The 20500-nt window shown below is 39.8% G+C and overlaps 1 protein-coding gene across 4 annotated transcripts in view; it reads left to right on the top strand.

The window, feature by feature from the left end:
- ZNF516 (zinc finger protein 516) overlaps positions 1-20500 on the top strand; it is a 99155-nt gene that overhangs the window by 32738 nt on the left and 45917 nt on the right. For 3 of the 4 annotated variants that reach the window (XM_071554930.1, XM_071554932.1, XM_071554931.1), the window contains exon 2: positions 8988-11007. In XM_071554930.1, the coding sequence (XP_071411031.1) occupies positions 9114-11007 (1894 nt within the window). In that variant the 5' untranslated portion in view covers positions 8988-9113. Of the gene's footprint in view, positions 1-5523; positions 5639-8987; positions 11008-20500 lie in introns of those variants that run through there. The other variant, XM_071554933.1, reaches the window with a different exon arrangement.

The raw sequence follows: 20500 nt of genomic DNA, 5'->3' as shown, positions 1-20500 counted from the left end.
TGTTTTGTTTTTTAATGCACTCTTTTTGCTCTTGTTTCGCTGCTTTACAATTCCTTCATAATACTGTAGAGGAGGTAAAAGTAAGTAAACAAGTTGCTGGTGTCACTTCAAAAATAATTTTTTGTTACAGTAAGACAATAGTTAATCAAAACAGTGCTGTAATTTAGTTAACAGGTTAACACTTGGCAACACTTACATTTATAAGGTAATGATTTTACTGTAGCAATTTGAGCAGTAGGATATATTAGGTATGAGGAAAATTAATTTATTACCTTGAATTTCTTAATACTCCACGCAGCTTATTTTGTAGCAATGTCCTATAGAAATAATATTTACCTTCCATTGACCTGGTGAATACGTAGCTGTAGCTAGTAAAGTTGCTTGGTATTAAAGATACAGCTTTTTGCATTTGAGGTCTGCCATGAACAAGTTGTTACAGTGCTGTATGAATCTACTAAAGCACTGAAGTTTGTTCCTTACTGGTGTAGTTGTTCGTTGTGACAGAATGGAATTTGGGCACTTAGGACAAGGTTGCTGTGTAACTTTTGCTGGGGTAGAAAATCAACATTCAAAATGTTTACTTTCAATTATGCTTATGTTTTTCTTGCATTTAGGTCTTGATTTACACAGCACAAAGGCATTCCAGTTTTAGCAAGGGGTACAGCTTCTGAATTGATACAAATTGATTTCATGGCACTGCGTGCACTTACGGCAGCTGAGGATGTGTGTAGGTTGCATTGATGGGGCAGATGAAAGAGGCAGCAAGGAGAAGTGTGTGAGTGTCTCTGTGTGCAATGTGCTGCACTCCTGCATTTTACCATTTTAAGATACAAACTGAGCCTGCAGCAGAGCATGTTGGCAGGAAAATACGCTGCCTGTACAGTTTGAAGTCAGCCCTCATGCTGAAGATTTAAAATGCCCATGTTGCAACTCTGTGTAAATTGGTTTGTAGTGGAAGTCCTAACTAGATCATTAAATAAAAAGGCATTATTGGATGCTGGGAAAATACTATGCTGCCCATATATATATATATATGCATTTCCATAGACATGCATGAATAGACAGAATCAATGCCATTGATTTGGATAAGGAGGTAATACACAATATTGAGGTGACTTTGCTTGTAAGTGGCTGACTTTCTGGTTTGAAACTATCAGAGTTGTGTTTCTTCAGCTTTTAATTCTTAGTCTTGAGGAATAGTAAGCCACTAAAGTAACTCCCTTGGTGGGTGTGGCCAAAGAGGAAAACATTACTGTTACATGAAGTACATTGGAGAAGGGTATTTTTTCTTTGTTTAATTTCTTGGTTTGTTTGGGATTTTTTGTTGTTTTTTTTTGTTTGGTTGGTTTTTTTTTTCAATGTAAGATGAAGCTTATTTTCAGAATTAATACTGTTACAGCATGTCAAAATAAGAGCTTTTGACTTGCCAATATATATCATTAATGACCGTAGGAAAAGAAAAATCACATCTGTGCTAGTGTAGTTCTTGGCTTTTCTAGGGCTGATCAATAATCACATTGTGCATTCATTCCTGCTAGCCCCCCACCCCACAAGGTCAACTGTAACTACTAGTCTTTACATTTCAGAAGAAGGACATAGACTGCCTTATGCATTAGTAATATCAGTCTCAGTGTTTCCTTTGGGTCTAATTTACTGTTACTCATCAGAAAAATCAGTAACTTCTTTTTTCTCTCTCTTTTTAAATTTTTTTTTTTTTAATTTACATACTTGATCTGTAATTTTTCGGGAGGGCTTTTCTCCTTTTCTGCCTTCTGGTCCTGTGTTCAGAGATCTAGATAGGGACTGGACTGAGCATGCTGAGGTTTACTGTGGCTGTGCTGTTTAAATGGATCCTCTCTTGATTGTATTGTAGCATGTGACAATGACAATGGGAGAACAACAGTTTCAGGGCCTCATGTCTGGATGGTAACGCAGCTGCCGCAATGAAGTCTTGTTATGGTTGACCAGTCACATTTGGACAGTTATTTCTAATTAGAAGTTCTTATTTATGTTGCATTAGAAAACAGTTTGAAGCAAGCTGGTAGATGTTTGGGTGAAGTTACTTTGTTTTCTTCTCCTTGCCTTGAAAGATTAATATTGGCTTTTGCTTTTTGTTTTGTCCTGAAGCCAGATTAAGTAGCCTTGAAAAAATCTTGTCTTTAAAATAAGCTTTTATTTTTTTTTTAATATAATGTAGTGGTTTCCAGCAACTGCTGTAAAATAAAGGATTGTTGTGGGTAGTTCTGTCAGTGTTAATCATCACCGATAGTTTTAAGACTTGTGGTGGCATTTCGTGATTTCTGCATTGTTGGGTTTTTTCCCATGAAAGTGCTAGTGTTACTGGTTCCCTTTTATTCATTTCTTCATATTAGAGGGGAAATGTAGTTTGTTCATAATGGATTATTGATTGGTCTGTGAACAGCAGAAGCCCCAAGGCCTTGTCATCAATGGTACTTACTCTCCCAATAGTGAATGCGTCGCTTCATGCAGCCATCCACAACCCCCGTCTGTAGAATATAAGCCTGTAATTGTTACTCTTGTGCAGCACAGTTTTTAGGGAGAGGAACTCTTCATTGTCATTATGGGATTTTCCCCCTCAATTTGTTAAAAGAATAGTCCCTTTGTTTTGTTAGCAAGATAAAGCTTGTCCTGGATGTTAATGATACATTTCAATTCATTGCTTAGAACACTACAGTGTAACTAGTAAAGTGCATTTCTTTGTCTCTCAGAAGACAAACACACACAGTATACTAAAACACAAAATATGTACTGAGTGGGTGACAGTTCTCTGTTACTCAATATATCCCTGTAGCAGTGTGAAAGCAAACTCCCTCCCACCCCGCCTTGCTCCTGAACCGCTTCTTGAGGAGACACAAAAAAATCTGGGTTACAGAGGTTTTGTTGGCTTTGTTTTGAGAGCAGTCACCTCTCTACAGATGCCTACCTCCAGCTTTTTCAGCATTAGTGTTTTTTTCCCTTATTTCATTGTATTCTTTCCCTTGCAAAGGGTGCGGCATCAGTTGAGAAAGGCCTGACTGCTTTCCCAGCCCTGGCTGCCCGCTCGGAAAGCTGCTGCATAATGTCATTAGCTCATGGAGGGAGAAAGACACAAAAACACATGATGTATTTGGAGAAGCTCGAAACAATATCTCAGAGTTCAGACAGCAAACTTTGAAAATGGGAAGAGCTTCACCAGCTGCAGGGGAAGACTGTTTGAAAATAATTAAAAAAAAAGTATTGCAAAATGCTGCTGAAGGATTTTATAAAGCCTGAGTGGAAATAGACTAATAGAAATTTCTTGTTTGTTTTTCCAGGAGTTCTGTTTGTTTGTTTGTTCTGTTTTGTTTTTGGTTTTGTTGGGTTTTTTTCAGTCCTGTGTCAGTTTTGGCAGGCTTAAACAAACTTTAGGAGGTCTGTAGTCAAGATTGCTGCTTTTAATAACTGGATACATTTGAAAATTTGTCAGTCTTCTACTACTGGCTTGGGATTGTTGGATAGGTTTTTATTGGGTTAGTTTGGATTACTCTAAGAAAATCAATTCACAGTTATGCTGCCTTCATCTTTATCAGTTGCAGAATGCCAGGATTTCGTGCAAAATCAGCTATAGGCTTACTGTTTGAGGATAAGCTTGCTCTTCTGTGCCCTGGTGTGGTCTGAAGAATGCTATCAGTTCAAGGCATAAATGGTCTGGTGACGTGGTTCATAAGAGGCATTTTGGTAGGACTGATGCCTAAAGAAAGACGGCAGGATTGAGCATTTTGTCAGGGTAATGGACAGAGACCCTCTATGGCATCTGGATGTCCACAAGAAGCAGCGTCCCCTCATAAAGTCAGGAAGAGGGCGTGCAGGTAGGGTGAGACTGGTGTGTGTGTAGAGGACAGTCTGTAGCCTGGGAAGAAGACATGGCGAGGGAGAAAGATCTGTGTTCAGTGAGCTCAGAGCCTGGTGGGGCAATTGTAAAATACTTTGTCTTTTTTCTCCTTTCTTCCTGCACTCTCTTCTGGTCTCTTTACTCTGAATGGCAAAGCCTGTTTGACTGAGGCAACCAGAGCCTTCTCAGATCAGGAGAGATCTTCTCTCCAGGTTGCTGTTCTTGAAACATTCAATCTCCTCCAATTCACCTATATTTACGTGCTATGTCCTATCATTTCATCATCTAAAAGGAATTTCAGTAAGATATTTTTCCACCAGATCACACCTCACATTGCATGGTGTGTTGGGGTTTTTTTGTTTTTTAAGTCCTTGTTGATTTTGACAGAGGGAACATGGTGGAGTGGTTGGATTGTATGTTCAAACCTCTTGGAGATTAGAAAAGTGGTATCTCTCCGGTGCATTTATCTTTCAGATGGGACTTGAAATACACCCAGACTGAAGGCAGTTTGTTTTAAAAGATTCACTCTGCTATTTGAATAGGTCTATGTAGCTTACCAGATTGTATGTTCTTCTTTATTACTCATGTAGCTCATGCAGTATGATTTTTAAAGTCGTGTTTAATTAAATTTTTTTTAAAATGTATAGTCTTTTGTATGTTGAAACAGGAATCATTTTCTTCTATGTTTTCCTGCCTCCACTGCACAGGATATTTGTATGTAAGAAATGAATTTGCAATTACTTTTCCAATGTGGTATTTTTTGCATTTTTTTTTCTTTTTTTTTTCCCCAGCAATTCTCTTTTGTTATTTTCAATTACGCTTTTTAGAAGTTACTTGTTTTCAAAGAGGCACAAATGGTCCCTAAGAGGGTCTGTCTCACTCTGTGGGTACTCCTCAGATCCCTGGTGCTCTTTCAGGGTATGCACCCATGCACCAGTGTACCTGCCAAGCTGCTGGCAGGGACAGGCATCAATGGCTTCACTGGGGAAGCCATGGCTGATATTGGAAAAGATGCTGGGGCTCTGAGAGCAACTCACTTTGGTCAAATGTGTTCTCTCTCAAGCCAAGAGCTCCATCCAAATTAGTTTTATAAACTGGAGAAGTTTTGATGCCTAAATGTTTGAAATAGGGTAGATTCTGACAAGTGCTTGGTTTAAGTTTGTAGAAAAGCTTGTTTTCCCTTCAGGGGGACTAGGGGAATAAACAGTTTGTATTTATTCCTATGTGGGTCAAGGCGAAGAATCTCTGTGAGGCAATGGTGCAGGAACAAGCCTTATAACTAAGTATTTGGCTGTGCAAAGGCATTTCTCAGCACACCACCCCTCCTGGTTTTGGGTCTTTGTTCATGTTTCTCTTACATCTTGCTTTAGATTTCAAACTTGCATGTAAACAGTGATGTTAAGTGCCTTAGTGTGTTTTAAAGAGGCTGAAAATGTCTCATGGATACTGGCCAGCTGCTTCTACATGAACTGATTCCTAATTCAACAAAATAAACTCAATCTAGTTCATATGCCCCTTACAACAAAGTATCACCCCCACCCCCAAGAAGTTGTATGGCATTTGGCATAGACTGCAGTGCCATTAAAACACACACCATGTTTTAAAGACTACGTGTCAATTTGCAGTTTACATTCAATTGCATTTCCTTACAGCTTGCCTCTCTGCTAGTGGGGATTTCTGTGCTGTGACAGTCTGGGAGAAATCTGCAGGCTGAATGTGACTCTGCTGTGGATTCTGTGTGACAAACCAGTGCTATGGAACTCCAGGGTGAGTTTGGACCAAAGCAGGGAAAGGTTGCTTGTTACCACCTGAAACTACTGAGAGATGAAGCACTTGGTAGCCTGAGGGTAGCTGGAGGTGGCTGCATTCCATATGTGCTGAAAGAGAATTGTTTCAGAATACTTTCAGATTTGGAATTATTTCAAAACACAACTATTTTTATCATCACAGTCAGCCAGGAAGAAACAAAAATAGCTATGGCAAGATTTTACTCTCAGTGAAGGAGTAATAGGTGTGATTTCATTTATGAGTTGATGTCTTCCATCCTTTGTGTCACCTTTGATATTTGGTAATTAATATTGAGGTAAAAATTATTAAGCCAGAATTTTATTTCCTATTGGTAGGATTTTTTACAAGTGTTTTTACCCTTATTTTGTATGCTCAGTGGTGTAAATTGAAGCTTTTTTCAAAGTTGGTATTCTATGTACTGCTTTCCAATGGTCAACTGTCTTTGCTGTCCTGCAGAGAAGAATAATTTTTAAGTGGCACTCAGAAGACATACAGGGAGAGTGGTGAGGTGTTTGTTTGTGTCCGTCGATTTACCAAAACTTAAGGTAGACTTTCACAGACTGTATAAAGCAAGCTCAAGTTGGTTGAACAGCCTTCCTCCCAAAGGAATTTTTGTCTATGGAAGATCAGACTTGAAATTCTATGAGCATTAAATGTGTGTGCATACAAATAATTCAAGTCTAGGAATACTTTAGTTCAGTTTCTAAAGTTATAAACTGCAGTGCATTGGCCGAGATAAAGTAATAAAGACAGAAGAATTTTTCTCAGAATATTTTGGTGAAGACAGTAACAATTCCAATAAGTATTTTACACTAATAAAATAATTCATTAATTTTTTAACTCTCTCCCCCTCGATCCCCTGGCCTAATTTATTACAGGGCTAGGGGGATCTCCTGTGAGTGGCTAATACCCTTCTTACAAGTAATGCTTTCTTCATACCCTCATTTTCATAACTAAGTTTCATTAATGAAAATGCTATAAATAATTAAAGTGAAATATGTCAAGACTAAGCCCAGGGAATATGTGGCCAAGTAAACAAAGGGACTCTGAAGCTTTGGGTTTATATGTGCTTGAACTGCTGCATATAGCATTCTTGTCCAAGTTTGACTCTTAGAGCTCTTTTGAACTTTCAGACAGCAAATGCTGTAGAAAGTTGAGTTAAAATGGGACCTATATTTAAAAATAAATTTGGAAAAAGTTGTTAGTTTAAAGTCAGCCTGCCAGTAAAAGCAGTATTCTCATATTCTCACTAGTGTAAACTGTGGAAAAATAAGAATGTAGAAAACATTGTATAAAATAACCTCAAAAAATCTGTCCCCAAAACTTTTTTTTTCCCCCTGAAATGGTGTGGAACATTTCTGAAGAACCTATTGTTTGAATTTAACATGATAGTATATTTTAACAAGAAGTTACCTGATGTATGATTTAATGAGTTCTAGGTTAAGTCTTTGATTATAAGACAATATGAGTTGTTACTTGACAGAGTTAGATTATGGGTCAAATAAATAAGATGTTATTCTGAATTGTTTTTCCCATCAATATGCAGGGTAAGCTGCATTTGTATTTGCTGTTTTTTCATGTTTATACCTTCTGGTACAGCCACAGCTTCAGTGGTTGGCATCCTTTATATAGCCAGGAAATGTCTTCTGAGGCTGTCCCTCAATTTGGTTTTAAATAGCTAATTTCAGGATTAATTTAGATGCTCTAGTTTGTAAACTTGCTGCTCATATGAACTTCTGAACTTGTGAAATTTCTTTTTTTTTTAGCAATAATAAAAAATTGCTTCATTCAAGAAATGAAATTGCTTTTGTAACTCATCCCTTAAATATTTTTAGCTCTCTGAAGAAAAGGTGGTTTGGGTTGATCTTGTTTGATAACTCTTAGCATGGTGAATGGATACTAGATGTGCAGAAAATCAAACCCAGAAGTGAATGGTTTTTTAGCAAATAAGAAGGCTAAGTTAATTTAAATGTAACGAAATTGTTCTCTAGTGTGTAACTGAGATTATAAATGTTACAGTTTTACCTTTTTGTTAAGCTCATGCTGGTGATGTGGTTAGACTATTTATTTACATATTGAAGAGTCACAGGTGAAAACAGTGAGAAATTGTAGATCTGTAGCTCTTTTGTGAGCCATAAGTGTCAAGTGATGGATTTGCGAATATATGGTTTTGTTAATGCTCTGCATATTTTTAGCTACATTTTAAGAAGCTGATATATTCTTAATGTGGCAATAGATCGGTTCTCTTCATTAGAGAATGCTGTGTTCTTTGATGTTAGTCATGTGATGTTTGTAGTCCTTAATGAGGATGTAAGGGGGGGGGGGAAGATTTTGTGATGCAGTGTGGTAATTGGAAAAGAAACAACCTATGGGAATCTTGACCACTTGTTTTTTACCATATACAAGGTGGAGAATTGCTGATGTGTTTCATCTTGCGCTGAGATGGATACTGACCCTTGCATTTAATCATGACAAAATACAAAAATATTTACATTTTTATTAAGCTGTTCTGTTAATCAGAGTTGTTTCTTGTTTTGTTTGTTTATGCTGAAGATTCTGTTTCATTGAGGTGGGTGGTGCTGTGATATCCTGTAAATTGTGTTGACATAAATCACTCGCTGTCAGGGTAGTTTGACACCTACACACATTATCAGTTCATTCTTAGTTTGAGACTAAATTTTACCCTTGGAGGATTTTTTCTTCCTTGTCCATCAGGAGGTAGCTTTTAGTTTTCATGAATGCTTGTCAGGCTCTGGGTTCTTGTTTGCTCTCTAATCAAAGCACTGAGCGTCCTCAACCTCTGCGCCTGCTCTGTGTGTGCCACATCAAGCACAGCAGAGCTGTCTTAGACGCAAAGAAATGTAGTTGCCAGTATGAATATGATACTTGCTAAAGTCTCTAGGAGAGCCTTTTATCTTTGACAAGTAAGTATTTTATATGAAATTACACATGACTGTAAAGCCACAGATTTAAAGTGTAATAACCCCCTCAAGAAATGTTTTCCACATTTAAGGTGTATTTTTAGCCACTTCTGCCTGGTTTTAAAACAAAAATATTTTTAAAGTTTGCACTTTGTTCAAGACATTTTGATATCAGTGTATGGAAATGAATGTTTTCTTTTTTATGGACTTTACTTATTAGTAATTACACTTATCATTGAAGTCTATAGTATCAGCAAAAGGAGAAACTGCTGCTTTTTGGTGCAATACATTGTTGTACGGGATGCTTCTGAATGTGGGGTGAGTGATGGAAGCTGTTGAATTAAAAACAAATAGATTTGAATATACTTAACAATTTGTACATTTGTATGATTTTATTCTTGTTTCAGGTGATCTATGCCATCTTCTTATACAGCACACAGAAGTAAATTGTTGCTTTGAACTCTCCTGAGCAACTGAAAGGAGAAGCGTTACCTTGAGAATGAAGCAATAAAAACACTTCTCTGCAGAGCCGTATGATTGAAAACGCAGTCCAGGCCACCTCTGCTGCCAGACATGCTTTTGTCCTCCTGACCCGCTTACCTGTTGTTGCAGTAATACAGATGGATCGTAGCAGAGAGGCAGAAATGGAGTTACGGAGATCCTCCAGCCCTGGCAAGCTAAGCAAGAACGACATGGATACTGACAAGACCATGTGCCACAGCTGTTGCATCTGCGGTAAAAGTTTCCCTTTTCAGAGCTCCCTGTCGCAGCACATGAGGAAGCACACTGGTGAGAAGCCCTACAAATGCCCTTACTGTGATCACAGAGCTTCCCAAAAGGGCAACCTTAAGATTCACATCCGTAGTCACAGGACAGGCACCTTAAGTCAGGGACATGAGGTGGAGATGGGAGAGGTGCAGCTGGGGGAGATGGGCGTTTCAGAGGGCCTTGGCGGGTGCACCAGCCCCACTAAAAGTACTTCTGCCTGCAACAAGATCTTGAATGGTACCTCTCAGGTTGATAGCAGCAAGATCTTGTTGAGAAGCAGCAAGAAGGAGGTCATGGAGACAGTGCCAGCCGAGGAGGATGGCAAACTGACCTCTTACCAGTGCACCTTCTGCAAAAACAAATTTGAAAGGAAGAAAGACCTGGAGCAGCACCTGCACCAGGTCCACAAACCATTCAAGTGCAGGTTGTGCAGCTACATGACCCTAAGGGAGGAGACGCTGTTAAACCACATAGAGAAGGACCATATAACAGCTCAGGTCCCCAATGGGGAGGCCTATACTGAGAACTGCAAGAGTGAGCTGAGTGCGGGTGAGTTTCCATGTGAAGTCTGCGGTCAGGCCTTCAGTCAAACGTGGTTCCTGAAAGCTCACATGAAAAAGCACAGGGGCTCATTTGATCACGGCTGCCATATTTGTGGCAGGAGATTCAAAGAGCCCTGGTTTCTCAAAAACCACATGAAGTCACATGGCCCCAGGTCTGGGAGCAAAAACAAACCAAAAAATGATTTGGAGCTCATAGCCACTATCAATGATGTGATACAAGAGGAGACAATTGTGACAGGCCTATCTCTATATGAAGTTTGCACCAAGTGTGGAAATCTGTTTACAAATATGGAAAGCCTGAAAGCGCATAACGTTGTTCACTACCGGGTGCAGCCAGGCAGCACTGGGGATAAAGCTGAGGGCTTGACTGATGGGAGCCTGAGCTCGGTAACGAAGCAGTTTTTCTTGCAGTGTCTCAATCTACAGCCATCTGTAGTGCTGGATAGAGTTACAAGAGGACAGCCTGGGAAAAGAGTAGCCGAGTTGGATCCAGTCAGTAGCTACCAAGCTTGGCAGCTGGCCACTAAAGGAAAAGTAGTAGAGCCCTCGGAGTATGTGAAGTATGTGGGATGGGATGAGGCCCTCGCAGATGCGGATGTGACTTATGACAAGGATAAGAGGGAGTATATCCTTGTCAACCAGGAGAAGCGCAAGCGAGACCAGGACTCGCCCAGCAACCCCAAGAAGAAGAGCTGCACCAGTGGGCGCCTGGAGAAAACCAGCAATGCCGCACCAGGGGAGAGCTGCCCACTTGCCCAAGGGGATCTGGACTACCGCCCTGCCTCGCGGCAGAGCCGGCGCGCTGCCCAGAACAAGTCCACCGAGTGCTTTGAGTGTGGAAAGATCTTCCGCACCTACCATCAAATGGTGCTGCACTCCCGAGTGCACCGCAAGGAGCGGAGGAGCTGCAGTGAGGGTGGAACAGCTGCCCAGCCTGACCGCTATGGCTCCAGCAGCGAGGAAGGTGACTTGGGGTCTGTCAGCGGGCCCAGCACTCCTGGCTCCGCATCCGCCCCAGAGGACTCTGCCACGTCCGGTTTGGGGGAGGAAGGGGCTGAGGAGAGCTCAGAGGAAGGAGCAGCCAACCCCTTGCTAGGTAAGATCGCTCCCAGCCTTGACCTGCTAATGTTGCTGGCCCCTGTGTCTCCTGGTGTGGGACACAGTAACGAGCAGACGGTGAAACATATGAAAGCATGTGAGAGGTTTAAAGGCAGTGTGGATGGGGTCCCATCCTCTCTGCTTGTCTCAGCATGGTGACTCATTTCTGGTGCAGGTATTAAAGTGAGATCAGATGCCGTTTTCATAATGTGCCAGTGAACTTGTATTTCAGTGAAGGACACCTGAGAAGTACCTTAGTTGCCTGTAGCAACACTGTAGGGTAGGATGGTGCCTTCCCTGGGTATCTCGGGTGCTGTTTTTCCTCAGTTCATGGGTGTCCTGTGCAATAGTCTGCCTGCATTGTACAGGTGTAGCAGGGTCACAGTCTGTGCAGTGTAGCCCCAAAGCACATAAACTTGTTAATCACCAGTGTGAGAAGTCTCTCTCCTCTTCTATGCTTCACTTCCCAAATTGTGTTTATAACTCCAAAGGCTATAATTAATCTCTCTGGATTAAAGCAGTCCTTTGAGTCCAATGCTAGTAAATGGAACAAATTATTCTCTAAATAGCAGCAAAGTAAATATTTAAAAGAACACCATTAAGCACTTTTGTATCTTCTTTTTTTTTTTAATCCTTTATTTTTGTTGTTCACCATGCTTTGTTTATAATACCCTTTTAGAAATGTGAGATTAACCATTCTTTCCTTGCTAGCCCTTCTACTGGTTTTTGTTTGGTTTCTGTGTGGTGAACAATAATGCTTTCCTCTCATTTTCATTCCTTTTGTTGTGAAGAACAGAGTTATCTATAGAGTTAAACTCGTTTTCAAGACCATTGTGGATGAAGTAATCTGCACCATTATGGAAGAGGGTGGGTTTGTTCAATTACCTTGTTCTTTCAGGATATTATGTATGTTGCCCTTTTTCCTGGCTTCAGACCCCGCAGCAACAAAGCAATGTTTTCCAGAATTGTGTATTGTTACATGTTTTTCATAAATTTTTGAAGTGATGTGGGCTATATTTATTTTGTGCAAGTTTTAGGACAACTAAAGTTGGGGCTGACACTGCTTGGAAATTTGACTTGCAAATTTAAGGTGTAGAGGGAAGAGAGCTCCAAATTCTGAAAAATTAAATCCATCTTTTTGTCCTTAAATTTACAGGGATGGTCCTAAACTTGATTTTGCTTTTGGATCAAGTCCCTGATGGACAAATTGGGTGCACACTAGAACAGAAAATAAATCTATCCAAGAACTCTACTTTTTTTTTTTAATGCTTTCTTGCTCTTTCCATAAACAACTCCAAAAAGTCCTAACGACAAGCTGACTTAAATATTTTCAGCATGATTGCTTGCTCTTTTAAAAGACTCAAACTTTGGCTTTCCCATCTGCTGTTGAATTCTAGAACACTTAAACAAAGTATGGGAGCATGCATACTTATTTGTGAAAATCCATCAGCTGCCACCTGAAACACTTTGGTACTGCTGACACAAGATGTGGCAATAAAACTGCAGCTTTGTCTAGAGTTAAATGGGATGACATGTTTTAGCAGTGTGATGTACAGTGTCCTTATCAAAACTGCTCTGGTGGAATACCACCTCTCTGGAGATGGGCTGAAAATACCACAACACTTTATTGCATGGTGTTCGAATAGGAAAACTGTTCTTATACACTTTCCATATTAAGCACTTTATTTCTAACAAGAAGAGTTGTCTCTTCTCTCTGCTTGTCCTGCTTCTTGCCTCAACTCAAGCTTTGAGCCCTTGTTGAGGAGTGAAAGGAGTGAGTTAGAGTCACACAGCAGTTTCCTCTCAGGAATTAAAGCTTCTGGCTTAACTGATGTTAGTAGCCAACACCTGGAAGCTTGTTTATTTGGATACCAAATTGGTTCTCATCTTCTTTAACTGTAAAGAAACAACAAAGTGATGGGCCTAAATAAAGGTGCATCTTGGAAACAGGATGTGTTTGCAGTAATTGAGGAGGGTGGCTGCTTCATTTTATATTTGCTAATGTCACTTGAAGAGCTAATCAAGTGTTTAACTGGCTAATAAGAAATGTTTTAATGCAAGAGGAATGTTACCCTTGCTTCTTAGTAGAGTTTATTTAACTCAAATCACTGCCTCAATGAAGTGAACACTTTTTACAAGTAACAGAGGTCTTCTTAAATTTGAAAGAAAGTTGAGGTTATTTTTGTTGTTGTTGGGGGTTTTTTTGTGGTGTTTGTTTGTTTTTTAAAGGAGGTTTCATAGGTCAGTGTTCAGGACTTCACTTTCTCAATTGTCTCTTTTTGATAGGTGTATTTACTGTCACTGCTCTTATATTGCGTTCTGTGGAACTGAGGTTCTTCTGTCCAGCAAGCTGTAGAATTAGTTTTAATCTCAAGAGTTTAAACTCAATGCTTTCTTTCCCTCCCCTGTGAACAATAACTTAAGGTGTACAGAATATAGGCCAAATTCCACCCTCATGTATGTGCCTGCTAAAATCAGGTATTCTGGTATGGCCTTGAAGCACATTTTGTCCTAGAAGTGCTGTAGCTAGCTATCATTTGCTGCAGCTTTTTTCAGTTATTCTTCCAGGTGAAGCTTTTCCATCAAGAGCGTGCTCTAGCCCTACAGCCAGCCTCCCTCTCCAGTGGAAGTGAGCAAGCAGGGCTCTCGGTCCCTGTTCCTGAAATTATTTCTACAGTATTATTTTTATTCAGGCTGTGGTCAGGAAGATCTTGTGCTACTCCTAATGTTATATAGTATCTGTTGGATTATTTTTCCATTCCTGGCTTTACTGTTTCCCCCCCTTTGACACATTACTATGTTATCTTGTGTCAAAAAGGGGCCTTGAGACTGCCAAGTATTGAATGTTGTGGCCTTGACACAGCTGAAAGTACTTCTTTCTTCATTGAAGTATTAATAATCTGAGTAGTCCTGTTAACGCAGTGTCTTGTAACAGGGAAGCTGACAATGGACCTGTGTGGGTCACTGATGACCAACAGGTGTTGGGGTTGAGGGTGATGGGCTGGGAAGTACTGATAGATCTTACTGGGAGAAGAATTGCACCTTGCACGTGAAATGGGGTATAGAGCCCCCAGGGCAGGCACTTCTTTTTTCTTATCACATTGGTAATCTGTCTCTGCTGCCTTTGGCTAGGAAAGTAGTGATTTCTCAGACACAAGGAGGGGGTGGAGGGTGTATGTTTGCAAACCCAGTTTATCAGCTGCTAGGAGGTAAACTAGCTGACTACACAGTGTATTTCATCTGTTTGCAAGGAGAGTAAAATGAGTTTTCTAGAGATAGATGTAGTCATACAAAGGTCATGCATGAAGTATGTGTGCTTTGTGTGATAGGCATGTGGGAAGAGGTGGCTCAGAGCACTCTTACTTTGTTGCGAGCAGACTTTGAATACTTTTAAGGTCTTCCTGCCCCAGATGAGTCTTTATTTATCATTCAAGCCACTAGCAAACTGAACTTGAGTTTTCACTGAGTTGAGTTTCACTCAATTTTCACTGAGTTCAAGCTGTTTGGACCACCTGTAGGTTGTTGCTCAGCTCTTCCCCAATTTAAGGTTATGGGTTGGGTGTTTTTCTGATTTTTATTTTTCCCTAAAAAGAGCCCCAGAGCTATGATTGAGAGAGTAGAGAGGGATTATACATTTGTTGATAAAAGCGAAGAGAAAACATTATGTTTATAATCTTTCAGCTTCTCAACTAAAATGTAGTTTTAGATATGTCAGTGTAATTTAATGGTCAGTGTTTTTAAGGCATGAGCCCCTTCATTACCATGCTGTGTTTAGCAGTGAAGGTGTTACAGTTTGTTACATTAGGCTCTATGAACTGTTTCCGTCCAGCAGTGAAGCAGGAAGCATAATTTTTGAGGCTGTTACTGCTGTTGGCAGGTGGGAAGATGAAGAAAAGAAGTGAAAACAATTTAAATACCGCTTGGTGCTCAGCACACATAGTTAAAGCACAGACCTATGTTAGCCCATCAGTAAGGGAGTGCCATAAAGGTGGTACTTCTTGCATGTAAGTGTCAGACAAGAGTGGAAGTAAATGTTAAAAATAATCTAGGAAGGGGAAAAAAGAAAAGGAATGTTATATAGGAATAAAGGAGAAGAATGCTGCTTCTACCCTCAGGGAAAGGAGAGGATATTGCACCCCAGAATGCTGCTTCCAGTGAAAACCATCTTGTCCATTTTCTTTATCTCCTGCCTCTTCTCTCCCTTCTCTTTGGCTTTCTTTTTCCTTCTGTCAGACTGCTTTGAATTTTTGAAATGTGTCAAGGAGAGACTGATTCACTCATACTGCACACATGCTGGTTTTATTACACTGGCTGCTGCAGGAAGGGGCTGGTTGCGAGTGAGGACTGTTGTGCTGGACCGTGTATGCTGCTTTCAGGCCAAGAAGCTTGTGGGTGAACACAAGTTGCTAGACTGCTCAGAATATAAAAAAACCCAAACCACGAGTACCAAATAGTGGTGCGTGGCTGTACTTGATTATATCAGGAATTACTGGTGGGGTGGTGGAACTTCCTCAGGAGCATAAGCTCCATGAAGGGGTGAGACAAGAGATGAGAGTAAGGTGCAAGAAGGAGAGAAGGCACAGCGGGAAGGTAGAGAGAAGCAGGACCTTGGTGAAGGGAGCTACGCTGTGTGATGAGGTTTCAAAGAGGATGGGGGCTGAAGATAGGTGTGGAATGGTGCTGGCGTTCAAGCCCTCCAAGGCAGTGCCAGCATGCTGAATGGCTTGCACTGAAGCTGTAAAGGCTCATGGTGTTCTGCACTCAGAAGTGGGTAACTCCAAGAGGACTTCTATGTGAAAAACAGAAGGTCTGGACACCTTTCTTTGTGTTTGTTACATTTCAGAAACTCTTAGAAATTCATGGCCAGTTACTGATTTAGTATTTTTTTTTTTAGTAAACTGAAGGAGAAACAGCTGCCTGTGAATTACAGGTTATACAGAGTAGGGGATGTAATACCTTTTATCCCAGGCATGTTATAAGAAAATCCTATCTGTAAATTGGAATCCTTGACTAAAATCATAGGATTAGTGAGTTCTGAGGAAGAAGAGTAGAAGTGATTTATGAAGCATAAATTTGGACTTTGTTTTGCTTAGATATAAAGGATAACAATCCAAAAGCTGAAACTTCAATGGAAAGTGTGTAATTGCAGCAGTTTTTTTATTTAAAATAATTCAAAACTAAAAATCATCTAGATTTGCTTTAATATTTTAGCAAAGTGTTGAGTGTAATTTTGAGGAAGAAAGGAACAGTAAGCATAAACCAGTTAAATCATAAAAATAAAAATGTACAGTAATTCCAGAGAACAGAGAAAGATAGTCCTAGTTGTTGTTTTCTGTTGCTTACATGAGTACATAAAACAGCTACAAGTATCCAGTACCAGGACTTCATTGTTCTTATATGAAAAAATGTTTCTTTGTGTACAGGGGAACTTCTCTCCACTATTTAAAAATCAAAAATTTTTGCTATGTATCTTGAATAATTATGCTTCAGATACTTCTCATGCCAGATGGTAAATCTCATAGAATCATGCCACTGAAGGCAGTGCTTTTGGGGAATGATACACCAAATGATACCTTGTTCTATATGTGCTGTCTTAAGTATGTTTAAGTTGTTTAGCATATTTGATTTGCTGAAGAAGCATATAATGAATTGGACAATGTGGCAGTGCTGGACAACTGGTAACTATTGCTCAAGGCTTCCAAGAAAAGAGTTAGTTTCAAGAAGGAACAGTGTCTTAGAACTGCAAAGATAAGGGTGTTATGTTGTGATTATACATTGAGCAGTTAATTCTGGCATTGCTGAGGAGTTGGCATATAAAACCCGCTCAACTTTGCAAGCGAAACTACTTGTTTTGACTGTTAATGCTAGTGAGATCAATGAAACTCTGGGACTTCAAAATACAGCAGATTAATGATGCAAATTGTAGGGGAAACTGGACAGAGGCAAGGCTCCTGTGCTTGGCAGTAAGATCCATTGGGTGTTACTTGGAACCTTGCAAAGTTTCAGCTGTTTTTAAAGCAAATTTGGTGGATCAGGACTAAATCATATACCAGTTTGAACATTCCTACTAGTACCATTCAGAAATTTCTCTTTTATATCTGCTTTGTATGTAGTCCAGTCCTGATGGTGTGTTAATATCATACTGCATGTGGCTTTGCTTTCTCATGATCTGAAGAATCTCTGTAAAGCACTGCAGGTTGAAACATCATTTGTGCCCCTTACAGGCCTGCGTATATCTCCAGAGCAGCACTTTATTACCTCTTTCCTCCCCTTTGGGCTCTTATATACTCCTCAGAATTGCAGAGGATATCTCCTGTGTGAGTATATATATTCCTGTGGTGCTGCCATCAGCAATAGGTTTTGCTTTTATTTTTCTTTAACTGTGGGCTGATGTGAATGGGAAGAACTACTGAGGAAATTGAACAAAATTGAAATTAAGCTGATTGTCCCAAAAATGGATAACAAGAGAAATTCTGGTAGCCACAATCACTCCAGTGTGTATCAAGAGGAGGGAAAAGCCATAGGACATCTAGAGGTATGGCAGATGTACCTAACACACATGAAGTTTTTTGATTCTTCTGTATTTTAGGCTAATGATGTGAGCTGTGCTTCAAGAAACTTAGGCAAAAAGCTTTTGATTGGAATAGGGCAGCAGTGCTTTGGGATAATGCAGTATGTACCCTTTAGTCAGTACTCTGACATCATACCAACTAAGGAATGTTTAATGATTGCTCTTTAGGCATCTTGGGTAAATTCCACTGTGTTCCCGATTACCACGCTTTGCTCTGTGTTACTCAGTCCTGTTTTACTCAGTTTCATGTAATGTGGGTGGCCAGCAAAAGTGTTAAATGGTAATTCAAGTTCCTCTTGAAATGGGGCAGGGTGATGAGGAACAGATAACACACAGTCAGCTCAAGTTAGAACTGAGGATTGCTGGCTGATCTTGAGATGCTTCAGTAGATTAATGACTTTTCACAGTAGACAATGCCTTTATTGTTGCTCAGAGACAACTTTTTTTGTAGCATTTTGAAGTTATTAATCCAACTGTTGCACAGCTTTTATTCCTGGCAAACATTTCAGTGGGGGTTTTCAGTACTGAAGAACTTTCATGCATGTCAAAGATACGTCTACTGTATTTAGCTTTAATTGCCAGTGTTTCTTTTCTGCAGGTTACCATATACAGTAACAGGAGACACAGGCAGGAGTATTGTTTAGCAGTTTATTGTAGCTCTAGTTCTGTGGTATAGGCAACCCAAACACAGCTCAGCTTGGAAGAAAATTTGTACCAGATGCTAAGGGAGAGAGATGTTTACCCAGCCTTTATTTTATTTGTTAGGAAAAAAGGAAGCAAGTGTGGTTTCTTAGATAGGTGATAGTAAGATAAGCTTTGTCCTGAAGCTTATGTAAGATGCCCAAGATTAGGTTTTCATGCTACTGCTTCCAGTTTTTGGAAATGTTGTCCCAGGAGCTGCTTCAAAGGATTCCTTGGGTCTATGTTTAGTCCTTCCTGAGTCATCATTCTCCATTCCAGGCTTGCCATACAGTAGCGTTTACAAAAAATATTTCCAAGAACGTGGAAAGCTATTAGCCATCTTAGTTTCAGTTTGGGCATACAAAAATGCCCCTTTATGTTTGTCAGTTGCTCAGGGTTCTGGTTTTCATAGTAGGCTTTTAGCTCTTCTTCAGCAAATATTATAAGTCTGCATATAGGGATGTGCACTTCGAAATCCAGCTGCACAGAAACTCAGCTTTGGCAAAACCCTCACTTCTTGACACCTACCCTGGCTTTGCTGCCTTGTAAAAAAGTCAGTTTTGCATCTCTAGTAGTTCTTAGTACTGAATGTTTCTATTACATCAAACTATAGCATGTGAAATACTGCTTTATGACATTTATAGTCATAAGATCACATTGTGTAGTGCTTTTATTTTCAAGCAGTTCCTGATCAGAGACCAAGAGTTCCCTTCCCCCCCACCAGACTAGTAAAACAATATTCAGGAATGAAAATTGCAATGAAAGTGTTTTAATCTGATACCCAGATATTTCGGTAGTGCCCTGACTGCGTTCAGTGGGATTATACTGAGCTGTAAATTACTGTTAACAAGGCAGCTTGTATAGATACCTTTAATGTTAAATCTTTTTGCTGTTCTTAATGTTGTGGTTCACAGTTTGTCCTTCATCAGTCTTAAACCGAAAGTCAGATTTTCTTTGTTAGCGCATTAGATTTGGCAGCAGATGCTCTCAGTGAATGCGGTTGGCTAAATTCTGTGGGATCTGAAACGTGGAGGAGTTTCAGCACTGCACAGGGTATAAAAGTAATGTGTGGATTGGCCTAGCACTGGTAGGTGATGTGTTTCTCTGCAGAGGCATTTCACAAATACAAGTTTTACTAGGTCGCACTTGACTTCATGTTATTACTTTTTAACCCAGTAGTCTCATTCAAGCACTGGATTGCCTTACTGTGAATGGGCCAGACTGTGGTATGAGTTGTATGAGTAGAAGTCAAGAGCAGCTTAGCTGCAGTTAAGGGAACCCTTTACAATGGAAGCATCAATAACTTTTTTCTTATTCTCAGTTTTATTTTGATTGCCTACAAGATTTATCAGTGCCAAGTCTGTATTTTTGAGGAGATGAAAAGCATATAGTGAATTTTATTAAAACTGTGGAGGAAAACTTGAGGTTTTCATGATAATTTTCAGTGCCTTAGGCTTTGAATGAGACTTTTGGATCCTTGTACTTTGTGTGTCATTGCTACTGTGCCATACTTTGTGACTGATATCTAGACATTATTTCCAATGCCTTGAATGGATTTGTAAATGTATAGGGAACTTACTTTCATGGTGAATTTGTTTTCCTTGTTTATAGACAGCATGGGTTTGAACTGGCAAATTGCAAAATACTTTGGCCCTGATCCAGCAAAACATTTAACTGCTGGCTTGATTTTAAACATACAAGCAGTCAGATTGGAATCATTGTTAATTGCTTTGTTGAACCACTTGGCACTTAATGGCTTGAGGTTAGAGAATAATAGAGAAATCTTTCTTTTCTGTAACAGATGCCAGTATAAATTGCATATCCTGAAATGTACTATAGAATGCAAACTTTACAGGGGATAAGACTAGGGGAGGAGCAAGTCTCAGAATCGTCCTTTGTGGGATACTCTTTTAATGGATTCGGTTACACTTTAGTGGTGCAGAGGGCAAAAATCCAACCCTTCGTCCTTTTAAAGTGCAGAATCTCTATTTAGAAAGTGTCCATGTGAAAGACAAAAGTGCTCTCTCAATTGATGATTATTGTAACTTGGATACGGCTGCTTATTTAACATGGATTTAGAGCATGAGAATACTCTTGAATACTCTTCCTTGTACAGGACCCATGGGTGGGAAGATTTGCCCTCCTGCTTTTGGGACTTTGTTTTCCAGATTGGTGATCTCAAACCTCAGTTATTACTTCATTATCTCTGTTACTTCAAGTAACAAATAAATAGCATTGA

Source organism: Pithys albifrons, chromosome 4 (genome assembly GCF_047495875.1).
Source record: "Pithys albifrons albifrons isolate INPA30051 chromosome 4, PitAlb_v1, whole genome shotgun sequence".
Taxonomy (NCBI): domain Eukaryota; kingdom Metazoa; phylum Chordata; class Aves; order Passeriformes; family Thamnophilidae; genus Pithys; species Pithys albifrons.
This window is presented reverse-complemented; position numbering and strand designations above follow the sequence as displayed.